This window comes from Vigna radiata, chromosome 10 (assembly GCF_000741045.1).
Source record: "Vigna radiata var. radiata cultivar VC1973A chromosome 10, Vradiata_ver6, whole genome shotgun sequence".
Classification (NCBI taxonomy): domain Eukaryota; kingdom Viridiplantae; phylum Streptophyta; class Magnoliopsida; order Fabales; family Fabaceae; genus Vigna; species Vigna radiata.
The window spans coordinates 11,794,697-11,819,463 of NC_028360.1; the positions used below are offsets into that span (position 1 = coordinate 11,794,697).

Sequence of the window (24,767 nt, forward strand, 5' to 3'; positions counted from 1 at the left end):
ATATATATATATATATATATATATATATATATATATATATATATATATATATATATATATATATATATTTTAAATTAGAAGTGGTGTGCCAATAACGTAACGAGTAAAATCGTTACATTAGAGCACAACTTTATAAACCAATTTTTGTTAGAAATGCATAACACTTCACCAAATTCATTTTGTTAGCAAACCTCTATTATGTTAGCATGCATTGTAGTGAGAGTTCTTCCAATATTTTCACTTTCACCTTTTTTTTTTTCTCTTTAAATTAAACAAATACAATTTTGTGTTTTTTATTCTCTCAAATTAATCCTATTACTCTTTCTCAAATTCTCTCTCAAGAACTAAAATCCTTAAATTTTCTTTAAAATTACGTGATGAATTTGATAAATTAAAAAATTATTTTAATTGATAATATATTAAAAAATTATTTTAATTGATAATATATTAAAAAATTATTTTAATTGATAATATATTAAAAATTTATTTTAATAGATAATATTATATGATTAACGTTTTATAGTGACTCATAAAATTAGATTATTATTATTATTACTATTTTTATATCATTATTATATTGCATTACTAATATCCTTTCTATTTTATAATTTTCTTTAATAATAAAAATTATTATTGTTATTACTTATTATTGATTTTAAATTCTCATTATTAAGATTTTTTATATTATTATTAATATTTTAATTATTTCTCTTCCTTTTTTTTTTTTTCTCTTTGGTTGGTGTGTTTGTATCTCAATTGAAAAAAAGAAAAAACTAGAGTAAAAATGTAAATGTCATAAAACTTACTTTATTTCATTATATTAAAAACTTGGAGACGCGGGGAATCGAACCCCGTGCCTCTCGCATGCGAAGCGAGCGCTCTACCATATGAGCTACGTCCCCTTGATAAAAGTTTTCCAAACTATACTTAATAATTTTTAATATATTGAGAACATGAAAATGGCAAACAGATTTTAATTCGGAAATTTTGGTTGAAATCAAATATGTTATGTATAACATTTATTTAATTTTAAACGCATATAATTAAAGTAAGTCATAAAAATACTTAGCACGGAAGATAATAAATAAAGCATGCTTAGATCATGTTTACTTTGCATCTTCTTCTACGCTTACGTTTGTTTAAAACTTAATTTATATAAAAAATATTCTTTTTGTTTTTTATAAATATCTTTTAACAAAAATTTACTGTACTTCAAATTTATTCTGTTTTTTTTACTCATGTTGACTATTTTGAGTGGTAGAGATAATAAACATATTTCACTAGACATTCTATCATAGTTTTGATTATTATTCATAACAAAAATCTTATGCCGAATATTAATGTAGTTCTAGACTTAAAATATCAATATTGCTAATTAAATTTAAATAACCTTTTGATAATTAGTTGATATACTCGATTATTTTTTCATTACCTTATGAATCATTTGATAAATTGTTGATTATTATATAATTATAATTCAGTATTAATGTATAATTGATTACATGTGATATTCCTAATCTGGGGACAATTTTAAAGTATGGTAATCAATTTATCACACAACACAATCAATAATTTTCATAAAGAAATGTTTGCAATGTTGAAATTTGGTTCAGTAAGTTTCATATAATCTATGGACATTCTATCATAGTCTTAACAATTTTTTTGTTTCAATATATAAAAGTAAATTAATTTATTGAAAGATAAGAAATTAAACCAAATGCAATCGAAAATATAAAATATCAAATATCAAATTGATAATATGACCATTTAAACCTCTAATAATTATTTTTCCTTCTCTTTTCTTTTCAGCAAATATTATTCTTAAATCATGACACATAAAAATATAACTACTTAGAGTAGTGAATTAACTTTATAAATATTATAAATATGGGTAATGATACATAGACAACATTTTTTGACAACATTTGAACATCAATCATACGTGTCATTGTGTGATTGGTCCAAATGACACAATGATACTACCATGAACCAATTACACAATGACACGTATGATGATGTTCAAATGTTGTAAAAAAATGTTGTCTAAGTATCTTTATCCTATAAATATTTGTTGACTAATTAACAACTTTTTTGTACACATGATATCCTTTATAATGGCCCAAAAGTTTTATTTATATGATCTATTATTGGTATTTTTTTTACAAATTAAATAGATAATAAATACTTCCCCCTAGTTATTAGATTCTGTTGTCATAAGACTATGAGTATTCAATAGTAATTAATATCAGATCTTTTCCATATTATTATACAAAACATAGTAATAATTATTGTGGTAAAAAAAGTTGATCACCAGAAAAAAAAATTAAAAGTTTTAACCAAAATAAATAAGAATAATAACTTCATTTAAATATTTAAACAATATATTAGGTTTAGTAGATATTCAATTTAAAGTAAAAAATAATTAGTATTTAAAGTAAAAAAAACATATACAATGACTTAAACTTATTTATGATGAATAATGGAATACAATTGCCTCCAATTCAGGAGGGAAGGAAAAACTGGAGCGCAAGGAGACTTTTGGCCCAGTTACGAATAAAAAACCATAAGCGTAGAACACGCTTTGTCACGTCTCAAATCTCAAACCTCAATCTTCATTCCTCGCTGATTCCATTCACATTCCATTTTTCTCAACTCGTATAGCACTTCTGTTTCCGTTTTGCTCCTCAGCAACACGGTGTCGTTTTCCGTTTCGATTTCGCAATTCACGTCGCCATGAGAACCAACAAGCTTACCGCGTTAACTTTCTGGGTTTCATGCGTGGATTGGATTCGATCTCTCTATAATGCATGCACTGACAAGAGTTTTCAATCTTGAACAGTGGTAATGGCGAGGTTTATCCCTGGATTCGCATTGCCTATGCTGCTCCTGTTAGGTTTGCTTCATCGTTCCACTCTCTTCACGCATCATTTTGTTGAGTCTACGTTCACCTATAGACGGTTTTTACTTGATGGAAGCTACTTCATATTGCACTTCTATAGAGTATATATATTAAATAATAGTAACCAACTTCATATGAATTTGACCTTCAATTGTGAAGAATTCACATTATTCATGTGAGTTTAGTTTTTATTTGTTGCAAGTGTAAACAAGCATGTCAATCAATTATAATCATCATTGACATTAAGGTGTGTGTGTGTGTATATATATATATATAATACTATTTATTTACTCTATTCATTTTTACTAATCACAATGTTTTTTGAACTGGCTATTATGCATGATAAGTTTGGGCTTTTCGAATAAAAAAAGTAAAGTTCCAGAGTATTATATTATTCGAGTAACTATCTTTGAGTGTATGTATACTTGTTCTTATGGTTTTGCATACAATAAGGCCACGCAACCCTTATAGTTATAAAATTGATCCCGTCTTAAGTTTGAGAGGGATTGGTTGAAATTACATGAAGTCTATTGTGTGGTCATAGTTGTTTTCTTAGTAAAAATTGCAACTGACAACTTTTCTCTTTTCATGCAGCATCTTTGCTTAACTGGAGTTTGATATCGTTGCTTGATTTGATGGCATTCCTTTTCATTCAGTACACTGCTTCTAGAAAGGGTGAGAAGCTTGCTCCAATCCTTGTATGGATGTAAATACTGATTTTTCATGCCTTTTCTTCCATCAAAAGATTTGGTGTCTAATAGGAGATTTGGTGTCTAATAGGGAGTTTGGTGACACATTCTCCAAATTTATGATTCTGTTTCCATTATTTCTTCATGACATTGCTGTTTTGGTATTTTTGGTGCTAATATATAATTATATATTTTCTTCATGTAGTTAACTATTTCTTTTTATGCAAACAGGATTCCGTGTTCATCAACAATATTTGATATCATGGTCCGTTCTAATGTTATCGTCTCTGACCCTACTCTCCCATGCCGTATTTCATATTGTTTTAGCCATTGAGGGGGATCATTGGAGTACTGCTGATGCTCAGTGGGCTGAGCTAATTGGATTTATACGGTATTCAAACTTTCTCTGTCTTATGGTTTTACCTTTTTTATGTTATAGAGGTTTTATCCTGAGTGTTTTGTTCTTCAGAATACACTACAAAAAAATAGTGACTGAAATGATTTTGCAGAGTGCATTCTTGGAGGACTTTGCTGGGAGAGCACTTTTTGGTCACACAAGTATTAGCAACTTTTCTTTCTATAGTTGAAATCTATGGAAATTGGTTTCATCAAAATCTATGGTGGAGAGATTTTTGTTCTGGGCATCTATGTTATTTTGTTCTGCTGATAGGTTTGCCATAAAAGCTTCTCTTTTTTTGCCCTAAATTTTTCTCCTGCGTGCTGATCATCTTTGTTTAAGAGTTACTAGCTCACCGTTGCTGGTATTTAAGGGACTTTTGCATTTTCGAACCTTGATTATTTTGAGTTTGTTCATGTCTTCTTTTTTTGTGTTCAATTTTCACGGATGGTTTAGCTTACCCTTTTTTGTAATTGACTTGTCACCCTGAATAAAGTTTATTTTTCTATATTATGAAAAAGGCAAGTGGCACATACAATAACAAAGGTTTTTCTTAGGCTCTTAGGATGGCTATTTGCGTGATAGGTAGTAGGCCATGGAAGGTCTATATGAGAAGGACTAAGAGCAGACTTAGATATACTTGCCTCAAATTGAAACTGATTGTGTGGTAATTGTGTCTTTAGATAGTTATTTGTGAGGCTTTGACTCTAAGACTAAATTATTATTTTTATGTATTATGTCCATCTTAGTGCTGTAATTTTAGGCTGTTGGAGAGTTAAAATGAGTAGTAATATATCCAATTAAAGTATATAAGTAGAGGGTAACCTTCACTTTTTAGTTGATTTTGTGAGGTTAAGTTAAATCTAAACTCGAATTATAAGATAGTCTGAGAGCCTATCCTAATAGTTGTTGTTTGGTTTCAAACCGCTCATAGATGGCTATCCTACAAACTTCACGTTCAAGATGACGAGCTTTTGGCATGGATTGTGGTGTTGAAGATCCTATATCAATTAGAAATATGACCTAATTAAAGTATATAAGTGGAGAGGTAACTTTCACTTTACAAGTTAGTTTGTATGATTTAGACTCAAATCCAAATTATAAGGTGATATTAGAGTTTATTCCAGCTATTGTTGTTTCTACAATTTCATCCATTATTGAGTTGTTATTGGATCTACAAAATTCCAATTTTTGGTGTGAGGAAGGGTGTTGGGGCACATCAATTGGTGATATCTTTAAAATCAGGGTATATAAGTGAGATGTAAATAAAATTATTACACTAATTCTTTTAGTTACATTATGTTTAGCCAATGAAATTGTGAATGACTGAATACCAATAACAAACTGATATACTTGTGCCTAATAATTATAAACGGATGTCCATTTTTTGGTTGTAGGATCTCATCTCAAGGGTACATGCTGCTTATTGTTACCTGCCGTACAATTAATTGCTGGGATTAGTCATGTATCTTGGATTTCTTTCCCTTTTTTCATTTGTAGCAGCATAGGGCTTGTTGATTGGTCATGGACAAGCAATTATTTAGGTATTTTTCGGTAAGCTCCCCCTTCCTCAAGCAAAAGAGTTATGATAAGGCTTTTTTTTTTTTTGTTACTTACATATAATTTAGAATTGGAATTTTATTAGTTTATTAAAATTCTGGTTCATACAAACTTGTAGGTGGTGGAAATATCTTCTATTTTATGGTGGCTTCAATATCATTTTTCTGTACATATATCAACTTCCCATTGAATTCCCCGCAACTTTTAGGTGGATTTTTTTCCACTTTGGGTTGTTCAAAATTTCTACAAGTTCAGAATGGTCAGAAGTTTGTTCTGGTCTTTCACTTCTACTTTTCTACATTATGGTAAGAATATTAAATGCATCCCTAACATTGCTATATTATTGAAAATGGAGTCAATATGTAACATAAAATAAGATAGCTATTTATCATTATGTGTTCGTGGAATGGTGGCGGGAATCAACTACATGTTGACTCGTATGCTTTTGAGTGTTAAAGTATTATACTCAGACTGAATGGTTGCAAGATTAGCTTTATCCATATGGGATTTAGTACTACTAGCTCAACCAAATTTTTACAATGATATTTTGTCGTTTACAGTTGATAATTCCTGTTGCTTATTTCCAATTTACAAAGCGAACTGAATTCCAGATACTTTGTATTCAGATAGCAACTATCATGCCTTTTCCCATTTGGTGGAGTCAGCTACTTGGATTAAACGATTTATTTGATTCATTAATAGCTAGTCACAATAGAGTAGTTACTCATTTCTTACTTATATTAGTGAATTAGTTAGTTATGTGGACTTTAAAAGAGTGGCAAGGGGATATGGTCTCTTGAATACCTCGTGCATTAATGTTATTCATCTCTGGCTCTGTTGCCAAAGTTTCTCATTAAAAGGATAATACACATTTTGTAATTTCTACTCACCTATTCTGTCTGTTTTCTTCTTGGTCGTGATCGAGTTCTATCAACAATTATTAGAGCACCGGTCCGGATTTTTTTAGGGGGAAGGGAGGAGATTGCTGTAAAAATGACATAAAGATAGATTCCAAGATTTGATGGCTGATTATGGCAGAGTAGTTCTTTGAATTAATGAAGGTATAAAAGTATAGAAGGTCATGTTAGCTTTGGAAAGATAAGCTCTTAAATGGCTGGTTACTTGGAAGAATAATAACCAGTACTCAACCTGGACTTATTACGAGGTAGTGTTCAATACCTTCCTATCAAATGTTTTTAGTTAGAATCCAAGATTTAGAAACCAGGGAGATGGAAAACGAATATAGAAATGAAGTTCAAGAGAGGAGCCAAAACTAGTGGAAAGAAAGACAAGAGTTGATGAGTGAAGGCAACAAGAAAACATAACAAAAGATGAATGTTTAGAGAGACAATAATCAAGGGAAAGAAACCAATACAAGAAGGGCACAAACATTAGCATAAACCTGACGAAAGCAGCCCACCAACATTTTGGACAAGTTATAGGAAAGCAAAAGAAAAAAATGAAGTTCTTCAGTGAAGAATTATTGTGACAAAGATGACAAAAGAAGTTTTTTTTTATTTATTTATTTTTTTGTCGTAAATAAGGCAAATTTAAGGGGAACCCAACGATTGACACAAAGGGAGAGCAAAGGACTCTTTTGAAGGCGATAGTGGAGGTTTTAGGTTAAGTATAGTACCATGAACCCACCTCAAAGTACTCCACTTTTGCAAAAGTTGAATGAGAAATTCTAAGTATAAATACACAGGCTTTGATGCTCAATTTCACAACCAAAAGAACTGTTGAAAGTAGAGCACTAGAGAAGCGAGGAGACAGTCTCATGTTTGTGTGATTGGATCTAAGATCTAAGTTAAAGATGATTGATTATCAGGAGTATTTGATATAAAATAACAGAATTTGTAATAGCAGATTTATTTAAAATCCTGCAAGTATTCAAAAGCCTGTATGTGTAGAAAATAACAGTTATGTAATAGGATTTAAGACTATATATTATTTGATAAAAATATTAGAAAGCAATTTTATATTCAAAACTACATAATGAGAATATGCAATACCTTTTGATGTAGCAAAGTGTGAAAAGTTCAAAAACATGTTTGTATTGGTTGCCAAAGATGGTATAGAAGTTAAGCCAGTATCCCACCCAGAGGTTAGGGTGAAATATTTGAAGCAACAAGTTGAAATACTCAACATTTGAAGGAGCCTAGGAACATTTAGAAGAAAACAAGATGCACCATAATGACCAATAGAGGGACCAATAAGTGGAAGAGGACTATACTTAACATTTTCGTACATAGTATTAAGGAAATTTTCCTTTTTGAAGTCAACTGATGTAAGACAGTGAATTTTTTTTTAAGATGATGAATAATGTTGTTCAGGAGAACAAGGAAGAGAATACTGTCCAAATCGTTACAGATAGTGTAGAAAAATACAAGGCAGTTGGGTATTTGTTGACCTAGAAGAGAAAAAAAAGTTATACTAGACACCTGCACAACTTGTTGCATTGACTTAATTTTGGAGGACTTTGAGAAGATTACACTCCATCAAAAGACGATAGCAATCTTCAAAGATTTGACCTTTTATCTGGATTGATATGCGTGATAAATCTGAAGTTTGTTCCAAATTTGAGAGGCGGGAGTGAGGTCGACCATTTGGTTGAGAACCGAGGTGTTCATAGATGCAAGAAGCCAAACAACCAAGGGTTGATCTTGTTGCTCATATTGAAGGAAGGCAGGAATGATGACGCTGCTGATCGCATCTTCAGAAGATAGGTATTTTGGTGGAATGTCATGACCGTCCAAGAAGCGGAAGAGTTGAAGCCCTTTAATGGTGGCAAAAACTTGTTGCCATATCAAGAAATTCAGGGGTGAGTTTTAGAGAGATCAATGTATTGGAAGTGTGTGGGTGAAAGGAGGAAGGGACAACTGAGGTATCAGATTTGGGTGGGGAAGAAAAATTTGGGGAAGCCATGGCAAAGGAGCTTTGATTACCATGTAAGAAAAAGGAAACAGAGAAGGAGATAGAAACGAAGAAACGAAGAAGGAAATTATGTATCATTATCTCAACGTATACAAAGAGAAGAGCATTTATAGAAACAGAAAGTAACTGAATTAGTTATTCTGTTATGTTATCAACAAGTGGTAAAAGAATTACAGCTTATATCTATTAAAAAGTTTGTCTTATTTCCTTGTTGTATAAATTTACTAAGGGAGCTTATTTGATTACACCTAACATGATGACCCTTTTGCCCCTTCTTATTTGACTCTAGGATGTTCAAATGACAATACGAGATCACTCGTGAGGATGTTCGCATCCCAGAAATGGAACATGTTGATAAAATGTTTCTTTCTTTTCTAAATCAGTTGGCTATTCTAAAATTATTAGCTAATTAAAATTTTAGAACGTGTTAGAAGTAGGTTTTAGGCCTAACTCAATCCCACAAAACCAGCTTGTAAGTTGAGGTCTACACTCCACTTATATATTATAAATTGACCTTATCTCTAGTCGGTGTGGGACTTCCAACACACCCCTCTCACGCCGAGGTATATACATCTCGAGCGTGAGACAAAATATTAATGGGTGGTCCGATAACGGCCCAATAACGGGTGGAATAATCTGCCCAACAAATATCGCTAGGATAGGATCTAACCATAGCTCTAATACCATGTTAGAAGTCGGTTTTAGGCCTAACTCAATCCCACAAAACCCACTTCTAATAGAACGTATTTTTACTTTGCATATACTTCTCCCAGGCCAAAAGTTCCGTATTGTTCTCCCTGGGATTGAAGAAAAGAATGGCTTGTTAGATGACAAAGAAGTCCTAGCGCATTCTTTTAAATGAAGATAGTTTAAACCATAAAACCATGAACAGAAGTATAACATGAAAAGGCCAAGAACATGAGAAATGACAGCCCATCCATACATGCTGTCAACAAAAGGTCATACACCCACTGCATTTAAGGTACAAATATGACCAAAATCAGAGTAAATTCATAACTAGAAGCTACCACCGACAAGCAAACTAACTGAAATAAGTAATTAATCACGGCAGTTAAAAAGAAGAGTTTTGTGGCCTATAAATTTATCACATTCACACATTGCACTTCTATTGCATTTTAATTTAGCTAAACTTAAACTTGGTTATGGATTTCTTTCTTGAGTTTGGCACTTGTATTGAGCAGAGAGGAAAGCGTTGAAGACTTGCTATAAAATCTAATTACCAATTATGGCATTATATGACAATTTATTGAGATGATACACTCAAAGAAGTAGTAGGCTAGATTTTTTCTGTCTGTTTTAAGATTTCCTTTAGGTTGGGTGATTATTCTCCAGCCTTGTTCCAGCTATCTTGGATTAGAAGCGAGCTAGCCGAAATGGAAATCATCACATCTACAAGAGAAAGTGACTTGACCGAGCAGCTTCTTCCTAAGAAGCATTCTAATTTTCTTCAAGAGTCCAGGTTACGCAGCTTCCTCATTTAATCCTTCTTTCTGTCTTGCTTTTGTTTTATTTCTTTGCCTTCTAAATAATGAAGTTAAAAAATACTGCATATTAGCAACGACGATGGTCTGGTTCAATGCCGCAATATGATTGTTCTTCTACCTTGGTATTATAATACTTCACTTGAGTTTGTCTGTGAACTCAAGTCAGGTATTAGCGTACTACAATATTATTAAGATGATTATGGGTGAGATGTGAATGTTGTCGGTATGTACTGGAATTTTGTTGCAAGTAATTAATTTGTTGGCCTCTTCTCTCTTTTCTATTTTACGTGTATGAAGTAGAATAGTTTAAATATATTTTAGATGAAATGATTGAATTACTCCTTGTGCTTGCTAAGGAGTTTCTCGTGTTAGAAGAGATGCACGAATCGGGCACCTTTGCCAAAATAATCGTATATTAGATCTTTTTTCTTTCTTTTGCTTTTCCACCTTGGTTTCAAACTCACGATTCCAACATTTAACTAGTTTTATGTTTGATTCGGTGATCTTTTATAAATACAATATCCATTAAAAACATATGCATGAGGTCCCCTCATCTAATCACCTATACAAGGAACTCTAACAATATTTATTTCTCTCATTTCTTGGTTTTGTAATTTTCTGACATGTCTGGTGTGATCTAACAATATTTATTTCTTTCATCTTTTGGTTTTGTATTTTCTGACAGGTCTTGTATGAGGCACACTAATTTGTTATTGCGAGGAGTTGTTTCTCGGTCATTTAGTATCAACTTTCTAACATACGGTTTTCCGGTACCCCAGATATATCCATTTCTATTATTTTTTTAATCATTACATTGCTTATTGGTAAAATTATGTGCAAAATTTGCGTCTAATATGTGTTGGCCGTTTAAAAGATTATAAAATCAAGGAACTTATCAAGTGATTAGTTGTATATTTGTAATTTGTAATTAACAAATTAATCAACCATATAACATTACAACAAATTCATGCTTGGTGATTTTGGGTGTCGAGAAAAATGTGACAGTTTGTTGATTACTAAATTAATCACGTGAGATTATCCCTCAAATGTGTATTGGTCATATCAACATCTTTTGATTTTTTAGGAGTGTTTGTTTCACGGTATCATCTTATATTCCCTGAAGTCACATTCTTGGAATATTATATCCATGAATCATATTCCCATAAGCATGTTTGATTGTTATTTACTAATTTAAAAAAATATATAAAAAGGAGAAGAATGTAATGGAAATAGGTAGTTATAATAGACAATAATTTCCATCTCCATCTTAATATTTTATACCACCCTCTTCAGGGGAATAGGAGCAATTAAAACGCGAGGGACTTACTTTCCTGGTGATAAAGATACCGGAGAATTTTTTTTTCATAGCCACCTATCAAACATGGGAATACTTAATTTCCATTTCCATCTTAATATTTTATACCACCCCCTTCAGGGGAATACTTATCCCCATTTTCACGTTCCCAGGAATGAAGAAAGATAACATGAAACAAACCCCCTTTGATCAACTTGAGCCTATTTTCTAGTGTTCTCTTGTGATTCCTCTCTCCCTGTTTTGATCCATGACACATGACAGAACTTTATGAGTTGATTAATTGAATTAGTTGGTATACCTTGCAGATTTCCTTGCTGGCTCTATCATTATGGAGTTTTCACTTCGCAAGTCTGGGCTCATTTGGACTGCTTGCTTATGTGGGATACATTTTGTATGCCTTCCCTTCCATGTTTCGGTTGCACTATTTAAATGGCATGCTTCTTGTTTTCATTCTGTTTTGGGCAGCTAGCACATATATCTTCAATGTGGTACTTACTTTCTCTAGTAACAAATCATGGAAGGTATACTTTGCTAGAGGTTTTGAGATATCTTACAATTATATTAAAGAATCTTTTGTTGACATGCTCTATAACTCAATTGTAGGATATGGAAATATGGGAAACTATAGGCTTGTGGCATTACCCTATACCAGGATACTACTTGCTTGCTCAATTTTGTCTTGGTTTTCTCTTTGCTATGTGTAGTCTTGTGAACAGTTCAGTGTTATCGTGCATTGCTGGTCAAGTACAATTAACAGCTGATGAAGCTGTAGTGGAAGGTGACAGAACTAGACGATCTGAGTAGACAAAGCTTACTACTGTGTGAAATTATGTTTTTCCAGTGTTTAACCAGATACTCCTTTTTAGTTAGATTTTATGAAATGATGATTGAGTTCCATAGTAAAATTCCCTTATATTCTACAAGGTTAGGAGATATATGCTAATGAAGGTGCATAACGTTTGGCTATTTTTTTTTTGTTACAATTTAATCAAGTTTTACTGGCTTTAGATTCATTTATGAAACACATTTAAATTTGATGTCTGCAGTCGCCTTCAGAAGGTTTAACAATTGAATCAGCAAGAAAGCATGGCTGGGACATTTTTTAAATGATATAAATCTTGTATTTCTCAACACACATTTCTTTAAATAATGTCTTCTTGTTTGATTTTTATGTTTCACATCTATAGAAAAAAAATGTGTTTTGCCTGAGATAAGTCTCTATCATGACACCTTATCCGAGCAAAATGTGCTGTTAAGTTTTTGCCAATGGAATATCTAATGCTATTTCATTTATCTTTTTCAAAAATATAATTATTATAAATTTGTAGTTTAAGGAATAAAATAATGCTTCTTAAATGTGTTTTTTCATTCTTCCAATTATTTTGGCATATTGCTTATAGTGCTTATAAAATACTTTTTGCTGTTTTGGGTGAAATATTTTATTTTTTATTTGTTTATTCTTTTTTGTGCAAAATTTCTAGTGGAAGAAGAGACGACGCTGTCGGTTGTGGCTACAATAGCATGGGGACTACGCAAGTGCTCACATGCTGCAGTACTGATATTGATATTTCTTATTTCAATAAGATCTGGTATCGTTCATGCTGTTTATAGTAAGTACAATTGCCAACAATTTCCTTCTTTGTTAATTATACATTTGGTTGTTAACATGTTAATAAGGAATTATTTTTATTTGTATTTCCTGTTGGCGCAATATGTTGGTCCAGTTCTAACCAAATTTTATAGGAATGAAGTTTTGATCCACAATTAATGTAAAGAGTTTTACAATACCCACAGGGTTCCACCTGATTAAATAGCTCAAGTATTCAAATCAATTGAAAGACATGAGTTACAATTATGATGTGACATTTTCTTTTATATCTATAAAACCAAGAGTTTTACGCTGACTGTTAATCAAATTGAAACTTGCTTTGAAACACTGTCTTTAGAGTACTTTGAGATGTAGCAGTGTTCCTAATTTTTCTGACTGCTACCTTATCTACATGCAGTGATTTTCTTTTTAATTTATCTATTAAGCCGTGCAATCGACTGTAAATTACACCGAGCTATTATACTTCTATGTGAGGCACAGTTTGCCGTTCAATTCATTCTACAACTTGATTTGATCTCCAAAACTTTGGACCATAAGGGTTCATATGCTTTTGAGATTCTCTCACAATTAGGTAAATTTTTTATGTAAGAATGAACTTTTCATGTGCTTTTTTTGGTGCAAATGTAAAATATCTATTGCCTTAAACACATTCATTTATGATATCTTTCTTCTGTTTTGTGAATGTTGCAGGTCTGCTTAATTATATCCATTCAGTGGATTTCTTCCAGATATCGATTCTTGCTTGTTTCTGTGCAATTCACAATCATGGGCTGCAAACACTCATTTCACTGTCAGCTATCGTGCAGCAAACATCTTGTCCCCCATTTGGCTTTAGCATCTTGAGAGCTTTCTTGATCAGACCTGTTTGTTTATCAGGTTATAGTCCAAGGTCTAGTGAGAACCAAGGAAATCATGGTATAAGTTCAGTAAATATTGACTATACTTGAGGATTTCCATCTCATTTTACTTTGCTAAATAATTCCTCTTTGTGTTATTATAGTTTTGTTACTTTATTGGTTTAAGCTACATATTTAGCCTTAAGTGCATACTGGAAGTTAATATTCTAACCATTCTATTTAATTACTCAGAGAGGAAGACTAAATCATATTTGGAGGTCATAAGACTGAGTTTCCTGTCTATTTATCGGTTGTGTGGCAAATACATTGCCTTCGTAACAATTCTCTTCACTATATACCTTTGCACGCCCAACTATGCTTCATTTGGCTACTTATTCTTTCTTCTACTGTGGATAAGTGGGAGACAACTTACAGGGAAATCAAGAAAGCATCTTTGGTATCCTATGAAAGTGTATGCTATAGTTGTGTTTATCTCCATTTACGGCATTGGTGTCTTTTCCAGCTCCGAGAGGTGGTTTCCTAGGATTGTTGATCTTCAAACTGCATTTGGTTATAACCCAGAAGCTTCAATGTTGCAAAACATTTGGAGATCTTTGGCTGTTTTGATTGTGATGCAGCTATATAGCTATGAAAGGAGGAAGAGCAAAAGATCTGCATCTAGTGACTTCAATGGACCAGAAGTAGGACCCTTTGCTTTTGCCAGACGCCTTTTGTTTCAGCATGCCGAGAAAATACTATTTCTTGCCCTATTTTATGCATCTTTGTCGCCTATAAGTGCATTTGGTTTCCTGTACCTTCTTGGTCTAATCAATTGTTCAAGATTACCAAAGTTGTCTCATATTCCTGCAAAAATATTTCTAGTTTATTCAGGACTTCTTATAACGGTTGAATATATTTTCCAGATGTGGGGAAATCAGTCTGAGATGCTCCCTGGTCAAGAGCACTTCCAGTTGTCATTATTTATGGGTTTGCAGTTGTATAAACCTGGTTTTAAAGGTATGGAGGCAGGATTAAGGGGAAAGGTTGTGGTTATTGTAGCATGTATACTTCAATACAATGTTTTGCGTTGGTTGGAGAAAAACCATGTTCATGGAAATGGAGGAAAATGGAATGAACCTTGTCCTCTGTTCAATTCAATAGAAGTTTCCAATGAAATTACGGCCTGTATACAGAGCAAACAATTGGAAAATTCCACTTCACCAACATTTAAAAGAAGTGGAAGAAGTCGTTCATGGCCAACTTCTAATTCTGCATTATCCCAGGGGGCAGATTCAGGGCCTGAAAGAGACAGTGCAAAAAAAATAAGATATTTTCATTTCTGGGAGAATTCCAAGGATAGCTTGAAGTGGAATAGAAAGCGGATTCTTTTCTTAAGAAAAGAAAGGATGGAGATGCAAAAGACTGTTTTAAAAGTATCCTTGAAGTTCTGGATTGAAAATATCTTCAATTTATTTGGTCTTGAAATCAACATGATTGCTTTGCTTCTTGCTAGCTTTGCTGTGTTGAATGCTATATCTCTGCTCTATATAGCATCACTTGCTGCTTGTGTTCTTCTTCATCGGCTACTAATTAAAAAACTATGGTCTGTTTTTGTTTTCTTATTTGCTTCCATCGTCATTATTGAATACTTGGCCATCTGGATGCACAACACTTATACGAACCAAGAGGAAGAACAAGTACCATGCAATGACTGTTGGAGAAGAGTATCAGATATACATTTTAGCTACTGCAAAAAATGTTGGTTAGGTATCTCTCCGTTAATTCATGGCTATCTGCGTTTAGATGGTTGGTATTAGGCATATATCCCGCGGGTTATGTGCATCCCATATAACAAACCTGAAGCCTGATTTCAATACTATAGTGTGCTTATTAGTGATAATTCAGAGCTCCATTCATTGTAAATTTTTGTTGTGGTTACTTCTCCCAAATAATTTATGCTAAATATCATTACTGCAGGAATTATTGTGGATGATCCTTATATGCTTATTTGGTATTATGGTGTTTTCATGTTTTCATGTTTCAAATTCCGTGCTGACCGGTCATCTTGTCTCACTGGATTGGAGATGTACCAGAAGATACTCTCCCAATGGAAATCTGCCTCAGTACTAAGTGATCTATCATTTGAGACAAAAGGATACTGGACATTCGTTGACCACCTAAGGCTTTATGGTTACTGTCACTTGCTAGATTTTGTTCTCTCGTTGATTTTGATTACAGGAACTCTTGAATATGATATTCTGCATCTTGGCTATCTTGGTTTTGCTCTGGTTTTCTTCCGAATGAGGCTAAAAATACTAAAGCAGGGAAATAAAATTTTTAGATTCTTAAGGATGTATAATTTTGTTCTCATTGTCATGTCACTTGCATATCAATCTCCTTTTGTTGGAAACTTCAGTAATTTCAAATTTGGTTCAATAGAATCCATTAATGGATTGGTTGGATTCCACAAGTATGATTATGGGTTTCGACTTACATCAAGATCATCAATTGTGGAAATCATAATATTTTTGTTGGTAGCACTACAGTCATACATGTTTTCATTTCCAGAGTTTGCTTATGTTTCAAAACATCTCGAGAAAGAGCAGATTGGTGCCATACTTAGACAGCAGGAGAAGAAAGCTGCTTGGAAGACTGCTCATTTGCGACATATTCGTAAAGCTGAAGAGTTGAAACATCTTCGGAGCTTGCAAGTAGAAAAGATGAAATCGGAGATGTTAAATCTTAAAAATCAGCTACATAATATTAACACTGAAGCGAATTGTAGTAATGCTTCTCTAAAAATTGATGGCCTAACAAATAGAGGAAACTCTTCCCCAGATTTGCATCCGGAGAATGGATTCAGGAAGCAAGATCTTGATATGACTACGGAGACAACAAGTCCATTTGATGGGAAACAATCTCTACTGAGTGAAAAATCAAAATGTCCACTGATAGCACAATACCGGAAGCACCCAATGGTTTCTCCTCATGGAATTGTGGAGGGAAAGGAAAGAACTAAAAACAATAATGTTTTGAATTTGGAAATAAGAAATCGTGGTGAACTTCCAGGTAGGAGAAATTCTTTGGTTTCAGCTATATATTTCATAGGAAGTGGGCTATCTCAGTTACAATCTCTTGGAAATATGGCAGTTACAAATCTAATGAACTATCTAAAGATAGAACGAGGGGAACTAGAGCCAACTGAAGATTCTTCAGAGGATGAGGAATACTATGAGATTGAAATTGAGAATCAGAATGTCGGTGCTGAACCTTTAGAATCTGCAATTTCTACTCACTCTTTTCACGAGCATACTGTGCCTGATACTGCATGCCTCCAAATTGGAATTATTTTACGTTTCATGTGGTCCCGAATGAGGTCAAATAATGATGTTGTTTGCTATTGCTGCTTTATTCTAATATATCTATGGTACTTCAGTTTACTTTCTGTGGTTTATCTAGCAGCACTCTTCTTATATGCTCTCTGTCAAAATACTGGTCCCAGTTACATATTTTGGGTTATTATGCTAATCTATACGGAGGTATGCATTTTGCTTCAGTACTTGTATCAAATCATCATTCAACATACCGAGTTTGAATTTCATGCTAGCTTACTTCAAAAATTAGGATTTCCTACTAAGCAAATAACATCATCTTTTGTGACAAGCAATTTACCATTTTTCCTGGTATATATATTCACTCTAGTGCAAATCTCCGTAACTGTGAAGGATGGGGGTTGGACAATTAATGCAGACCTCACCTTTTATAAGAGAAGAAATCAGAGGTGCATAGAGAATTTAAAGCGCTCCACCTACCGGGGGAGATTACCGAGATTATTTTTACCCGTGAAAAGTATACTGAAACTGATTATCAGAAGCCTCTGTAGGTACTGGAAATCATTGACATGGGATGCAGAAACTCCCCCTTACTTTGTCCAGCTGTCTATGGAAGTTATCTCGTGGCCTAAAGAGGGAATTCAGCCAAAGAAAATTGAATCAAGAATAAATAAGTTGCTGAAGATCTTGCATAGGAGGAGATGCAAAGTGGATAACCGTTTTAAATTGCACTCGGCAAGTAGGGTTCGTGTACAGAGCATTGAAAAAGGCGAAGAAAATGAAAACTTGTGTCTTGTTGTTTTTGAGGTGTTATATGCATCCCCTCCTATTGAATTTGCTTCTGAGGAATGGTACAGTTCATTAACCCCAGCGGAAGATGTATCTAATGAGATTCAGAAAGCTCAACAAGTTGGTATTTTTAAAGAAATTGCATTTCCATATCGCATACTATCCGTCATTGGTGGTGGAAAGAAGGAAATTGATCTGTATGCCTACATCTTTGGAGCTGATTTGGCTGTTTTCTTCTTAATTTCCATTTTGTACGAAACAGTTATGAAAGCTAATAGTGAGTTTTTTGAAGTCTATCAGCTTGAAGATCAGTTCCCAGAAGATTTTGTATTAGTTCTCATGGTAAGTTTTTTTTCTTTTCAGAATGTATTGATATATATGGCTTTTATTTCATTTCTATGATGTATACTATAAGTCTAATAGTGAGATGTAGGTGGCTGGTCATTTTGCTTGATGTGACTTGCCATTTATGTTCAAATGCATTGATTAAATAATTTACTGAAAGTTCATTGTAAAGATTGGGTCAGTTAGAAAACTATTCAGCATCATCTAGTTGAACAAGGTCGTCTATTAATACTCTGGTTGTCTATTCTTTGTGTGTTGTTTGGTGAAAGATCGTCTAATACACCTATTGGAGTGAAGATATTTTGAAACACTCGTCCACTACTACAGATCGTCTTGTACACCAGTTTGGAGAAACATTGTCTTGTATGCTCGTTTAGTGGAGGATCGTCTGGTACACTAGTCTGTGGAGGGCCATCTTGTATAGCCAGCCATTTGTTTCTCTTCCACTATCTAGGTCATCATATGTTTTATGCCTGTCTTAAGCATGAAACATGGGAATCACATGTCACGTTTCTGTTAAGTGATATGTGCCATGATTCGTGAGAGTGTTATAGTTGTTTTGTATAAATAGGTACCTTTGTGTAAAACATGACGTTGAGTTGTTGAGTTCTAAAGCGAGCGAGCATTCACTGTCGTAAGAGAGACATTTGAGTTGTAATCTGTAGTTCTTTCTGTCGGTTTCTTAGAGAGAAGAACTTGTTCTAGTGAATTTGTTTGGAGATGTAGATTAGAGTTTGTTAATACTCTAGTTGAACCTTGATATCTTCTCGTGTTGTTATTCTTTCATTCGTACTTAATATTCTTCTTCAATTTCTTGTGGTGTTGGAGTTGAACATTCTAGTATCCGGTGAACTTGACGTTAATTCTACAACACACAGATGTTTATGTCTTGTTGGTTACTCAGCTTAAGAGCTTTATCTTGCAGGTTGTCTTTTTCTTGATTGTGCTTGATCGAATTATATACCTCTGCTCATTTGCAACAGGAAAAGTTATTTTCTATTTATTCAACCTTATTCTCTTCACGTATTCTGTCACAAAATATGCTTGGGATATGGATCCTTTACACAGATATGCTGGGATACTAGCACTCCGAGCCATTTATCTCACAAAAGCAATTTCTCTGGTTTTGCAAGCCATACAAATTCATTTTGGGATTCCACATAAGAGCACTTTGTACAGGCAGTTTTTGACCAGTAGTGTTTCTCGGATTAATGTTTTGGGTTTTCGACTATATCGTGCTATACCTTTCCTTTATGAATTGAGATGTGTGCTAGATTGGTCTTGCACAACAACATCTTTGACTATGCATGACTGGCTCAAGGTATGTTGTCAACTGTCTTCACATGTTCCCTCTTGATATTTTTTTTTTGCTGCTACTGCTTATTAGTTACGCTATTAGCATGTTAATATTATAGGACTTCTCTTAATTGGCTATTCTCGAGCACAATAAACTGTAGGGCAATGTCCGTTTTTTCCCCTATTTATAACACTTTAACTTCTTATTTTCTAGTTAGAAGACATTCATTCAAGTCTGTTTCTTGTCAAATGCGACGTGGATCTGAATAGAGCCAAGCACCAACAAGGACAAAAGCAAACAAAAACGACGAAGTTCACCAATGGGATATGTTTATTTTTTGTATTACTATGTGTCATATGGGCTCCAATGTTGGTAAGAAACAAAAATCCAAGTATTTGCTTATTGGTTAAAATTTAAAAATAAAATTTACTACTTTGAGTCTCATCTAATTCCGAAATCCTTTTTTACAATTAATGAAATGCATAATAATATGGGAATGGCTTGGTCTGAAAAGGTTGAAGTAAATACCTTTCACGTGAGAAAGATAAGAAAACAATTTCAATTTAAAGAAGCAATTTGCTTGAAAATAACTTTCCATGAAACTATACGGTATAATTTGTTCTTTCATAACTTTTAGCTAATGAATATGCCTGGTTAATGAAAAGAAATATATAAAATCATTGGCACAGCTTCTCTTCCCCGAATCACTGTAATGGCCCAATACTTGTTATCTACGTTTTAGCCTAGGTAATTGAATTATTGAATTATCTCAAGTTGGCTTGTTTGCTCCACTTCGATTATCATTTTTTGATAGGGAGCAGAGATATATTTTTTCTAGATTTAATAGATGTGTTCAAGTCCCGTATTAGAATGCCAACCCGAAAAATCTTGTCAAGTACTTGGACATATATTTGCTGTGCTGTAGCTAGACTATTTTCAGGCCTTCAAAGTAGCATATTAGGAGTAAAAAAATCATGGAAGCGCTATATGGTCATGTCTGCTGTTTCAGATAGCTCATAAGTCATACCATAGGACTATTACCGGCACTTCTTTTTCTTATCCTTTTGGGGAATGATGTAGCACTGGTCGGTTCAACACAATCCTGTTCTAAACTCTCGACTGTCATAACCCTATAATACATATTTCAAATATTTTATTTATATGCCTCTGTCATTTTGCAGATAAAAGCAGTTGAATGTTACTTTTACATTTTTGAGATCACTTATGAAGTGTAGATTTAATAACATTGGAGGCAAAAAAAATTCCTAAATCATTTACTGAAGTATCACTTCCACCATTTCCTTAAAATTACATTTTCTGGGCAGATGTACAGCAGTGGTAACCCAACAAACATTGCGAACCCAATCAAAGATGCAAGTGCCAGGGTTGCTATAAAGACATCAAGTGGACGGTTGACACTGTTTGAGACTACTTTGTGCGAGAAGATTTCTTGGGAAAATCTTGAAGCACGAACAAGTTTGGATCCCCAGGGTTATCTTAATGCATACAATGAGAAAGACATCCAATTAATTTGCTGCCAATCAGACGCAAGTACATTGTGGCATGTTCCACCAATTGTGCAGACCAGATTTATAAAGTCCCTTACGCGACACATGGACATTTATTTCTCCTGGGAATTTTTCAGAGATAGGCCTAAAGGAAAGGAAGCAGTCAAGTATGAATTGACCATAATGGAGCCGAATATTTCCACATCTTCAGAAGTGACTAAAGTTTTCAATGGTACTTCTAACAGTTTCGCAGTATTCAATATTTACCCCAGATATTTCCGAGTCACAGGGTCCGGAGATGTGCGATCCCTCGAACAGTCGGTATGTTTAAGAAGATATAATATGCCTAATCTAAGACTAAAAATATTTATTAAGACCAAAAACATGTTCCTAGTTTGCTTAGTTGAACTGCTACATACATTCCTTTACTAGCTAGGGCTCAGATTATAATGGGCATATATGGTCCATGCAGGTTGAGCTGGTTAGTGGGGATCTTGTTCTTAACCGTGGAGATCCTGAGTGGTGGTCGTTTTATGATTTGGGCTATTTAGGCTCACTTGGATGTGGGAAGTCGCCAGGACCTATGGCTATAATTGTATCTGAAGAAACCCCGCGTAAGCTGAACTTAAACTTTAATACAGTTCCCTGTTTAGTTTCTTTCATAGTCCAAAATTATCTAAATTAAAACAACTTTCTCTACTCTTTGTTTTCATAAAAATAAAAATAGTCAGTTTTATTATTAGTAACTTGCTTTCTAGAATCATTACATTATAATATCAATCACCTCACTTCAAAAATTTTATAAACTTTCCTCTAAACTCGCACTTGGTGCATAATGATAGAAGACTAGGTTGACAAAGAAACCGAAGCATTAGAAGCAAGACAATATAGCAATAATCAAACTACATCATAAACCTCATCTTCGATTTAATTTTAGGAAGAGTTCATGAGAGGCTGTGATTAATAGATTCATAAGAACATTAGGAAAGAAAGAACATGATATTGAAATAAGAACTTGAATAAGAACTGAATGGAAAATAAGTTTGGTGTAAGGAAAGAACAAATCTACAAATAATATATGAAAATAACCAAATGAAAACAGGAAAAAAAACAAAGAGCTGAGGATATCACCTTGAATATCATTCTCAAAATAAGTGCATCCCAGAATGATCACTTGAATCAAAGAATGAGAAAAACTCTCACAAGAAATAATGTTGTAAAAACTCTTCCAATTTTTCATATACCCAAAATACATGTTTGATCCAAAATTTGAATGATATTAAAGAGGGAAAATTCAAATTTAAATTATAATTTAAAAGGTTCTCTCGCGATTGAATTTGAGTGCTGCTTTCTTTGTTTGTGTAACTTGCCCTCCTAGGCAATAATATGAACATTTGTTTTCCATGTTTGCATTGGACTTTCTTCTCTCCTTTTCTTGGTTGAACTGTGCACTCCTTATTGAGATTTTGTTGAGTCTTCAATTGAAGCTCAATTTCAAACTCAATCTAAAATTACAAATTTAAAGAAATTAAAAAACAAATTACAATTAAAAGAAAATGTAGTAAAATTAAATTTTAGTCTAAAATTACAACTAAAGTAAATTCCTATCTAGAAATTCAGACAATTATTTTATTTTTTTAAAATAATGCTACCAAATATCATTTTAACCCTTACACTCATCACATAGTGTCCTATGCATGAGTTAGGCCGAATTCAGACATTGTTTCCTTCCAGATTTTATCAATACACTGACTAATACCAATCTCCTTGTTGCTTAAGAGGGCATTATCGGTGACACTCTCAGCAAGTTTAGTATCTGGGGGCTGTACATTACCTTTGTCCTAGCAGTTGGACGTTTTATCAGATTACAATGTTCTGACTTGCGAATGAGAATTCCTTTTGAGAATCTTCCTTCGTGTGACAGGTGCTCGAGCAATTAATCCATCTATATAGATTGTTCATATGAGGCTCCCTTCTGTTTTAGTGAGGAATAAAACGAAGTGGATGCCAAAGGTTTCAATAAGGGACCAAATAATTTGTTCATTGATGCAGATTGATGGCAATATGTGAAGATATATATGCTGCAAGAGCTGCTGGAGAGCTTGAAGTTGAAGAGATTTTGTATTGGACGCTTGTTAAAATCTACCGTTCTCCACACATGTTGTTAGAGTATACTCAGGATGAATAAATTCTTGAAAGTCTTGGAAGATATTCAGTCTCCTATTGTATATTGCAGAATCATCGACATTTGAGCATAACCCAATTCTCAGATGGTTTCCGTTGGAAACACAAAACAGGAAAAGGAAGATCACATGCAAAGGCTGCTCAACCGAATGAATCTCGAGTTGTATATGGAGTCACTCGTACAATCAGAACTCATACATTGACTGAGGGATACTGCTTTTGATTCTGGGTTATATCATACTCTCTTCAGGAATTGGTCAAGGTACCATACACACACTTTAAGATGTAAATTTGAGTGATTCCTACCTAAACTATCTTATATATGTGTTAGCCACTTGCTAAATCAGTTAATTATTTACCACAAATTATACATAAAAAAAATAGACTTATTCACATTGAGACATATATTGCATGTTCATTTTAGCATATTTTCTGCCGCTAATCAACATTTATTAGAAAAATATGATTTTTGTAAGTTTCACTTATCTAATGAATCTTGCATTTATAAGATGTGTAATATGATATATTGTTTGCACCTATTTTGTATAAGCTTGTCAAAGCTTATTTCCATTTTCTTACACATTTAATCGGGTTTTGTAAGTAGTTGTTAGATTAAAGAGTGAATTATTTCCATCATCCAATGTCTCTCAAATTTCATTTTGAATATTGTCTGACGATGTATATAAGAGTAAATGCATTGAAACTCTTATTTTCATTACATTTACATTTATATTACATTTTCCTAGACTTAATTAGTTATTTGATAAGTATATTTAATATTTTAAATAAAAATAAATCTAAATTTTAATATATAAAAAAAATTACTAATTTAAGATATTTTTTTATAAGTGCATCCTACTGAAAAGAGTTAAAAGGCATACTCTAAGTATGAAGAAAAGATTTGAGTGTCGGGGTGAAAATACCGTATAACGATCCAGTAGTTCTCCCATATTCTTGATCAACTTTTAAGATTGAATAATATATTTTGATATAAAAAAAATAGTATTTAACTTTAAATTTTTTTAATTTATTTGATACTAACTTTTTTTATTTTTTACTCTCATTTTTTTTAAAAATACAAAAATTTATATTTTTATAACTATTTTATCTTTATATTATATATAAAAAAATATATCATGATATTATTATTTTTTAAAAATATTTTACACCTATTTGATATTATACAAAGTTTGACACTATAAGACTAGTTCTTTAGCATACTTGTATATGAAATAGACCTGCTCAAATTTTTTATTGTTATATATATGAAAAATATGAAAATTATTTTATTAAAATATAACATATTTTTTAAAATAAAAAGACCTATAATTTACACGATTTTAATTTTTTGTACTATGTTATTTGAAGAATGCAAATGAATTTATTATTGAAATAATGCCTCTTAAATAAGTTTTCAAATTTTTTATTGTAATTGTATAATTTAACAGATAAAATTATTCTCTAAATTTATCCATTTAAATGTATTAGTTAACCAGATATATATTTTATATATATATATATATATATATATATATATATATATATATATATATATATATATATATATA

At 32.8% G+C, this 24,767-nt stretch overlaps 1 protein-coding gene and 1 non-coding gene across 2 annotated transcripts; one reads left to right on the plus strand and one right to left on the minus strand.

Annotated features, from left to right (window-relative positions):
- Positions 1-829: 829 nt before the first annotated feature.
- Positions 830-902, minus strand: TRNAA-CGC. Its single transcript has one exon. It is a non-coding gene; the product is annotated as a tRNA-Ala (tRNA).
- Positions 903-2,527: 1,625 nt separating this feature from the next.
- LOC106776130 (piezo-type mechanosensitive ion channel homolog) lies at positions 2,528-23,598 on the plus strand. The gene is made up of 21 exons (XM_022786604.1): positions 2,528-2,893; positions 3,494-3,574; positions 3,820-3,979; positions 4,098-4,258; positions 5,383-5,539; positions 5,664-5,850; positions 9,844-9,959; positions 10,670-10,754; positions 11,605-11,820; positions 11,903-12,077; positions 12,781-12,909; positions 13,306-13,479; positions 13,599-13,823; positions 13,997-15,511; positions 15,722-18,207; positions 19,136-19,531; positions 19,721-19,879; positions 20,833-21,336; positions 21,488-21,629; positions 22,795-22,939; positions 23,068-23,598. Exons 1-21 carry the CDS (start codon positions 2,845-2,847, stop codon positions 23,201-23,203), a joined length of 7,398 nt encoding a protein of 2,465 aa, XP_022642325.1. The 5' UTR covers positions 2,528-2,844; the 3' UTR covers positions 23,204-23,598.
- Positions 23,599-24,767: the final 1,169 nt, after the last annotated feature.

Excerpts from the sequence above, each read along its gene's own strand:
- LOC106776130 (XM_022786604.1), top strand. The coding sequence starts at position 2,845 with ATGGCGAGGTTTATCCCTGGATTCGCATTGCCTATGCTGCTCCTGTTA. Across the intron at positions 13,480-13,598 it reads TGAGATTCTCTCACAATTAG|GTCTGCTTAATTATATCCAT; the intron begins GTAAATTTTTTA and ends TGAATGTTGCAG. Across the intron at positions 19,532-19,720 it reads CTATGCATGACTGGCTCAAG|TTAGAAGACATTCATTCAAG; the intron begins GTATGTTGTCAA and ends CTTATTTTCTAG.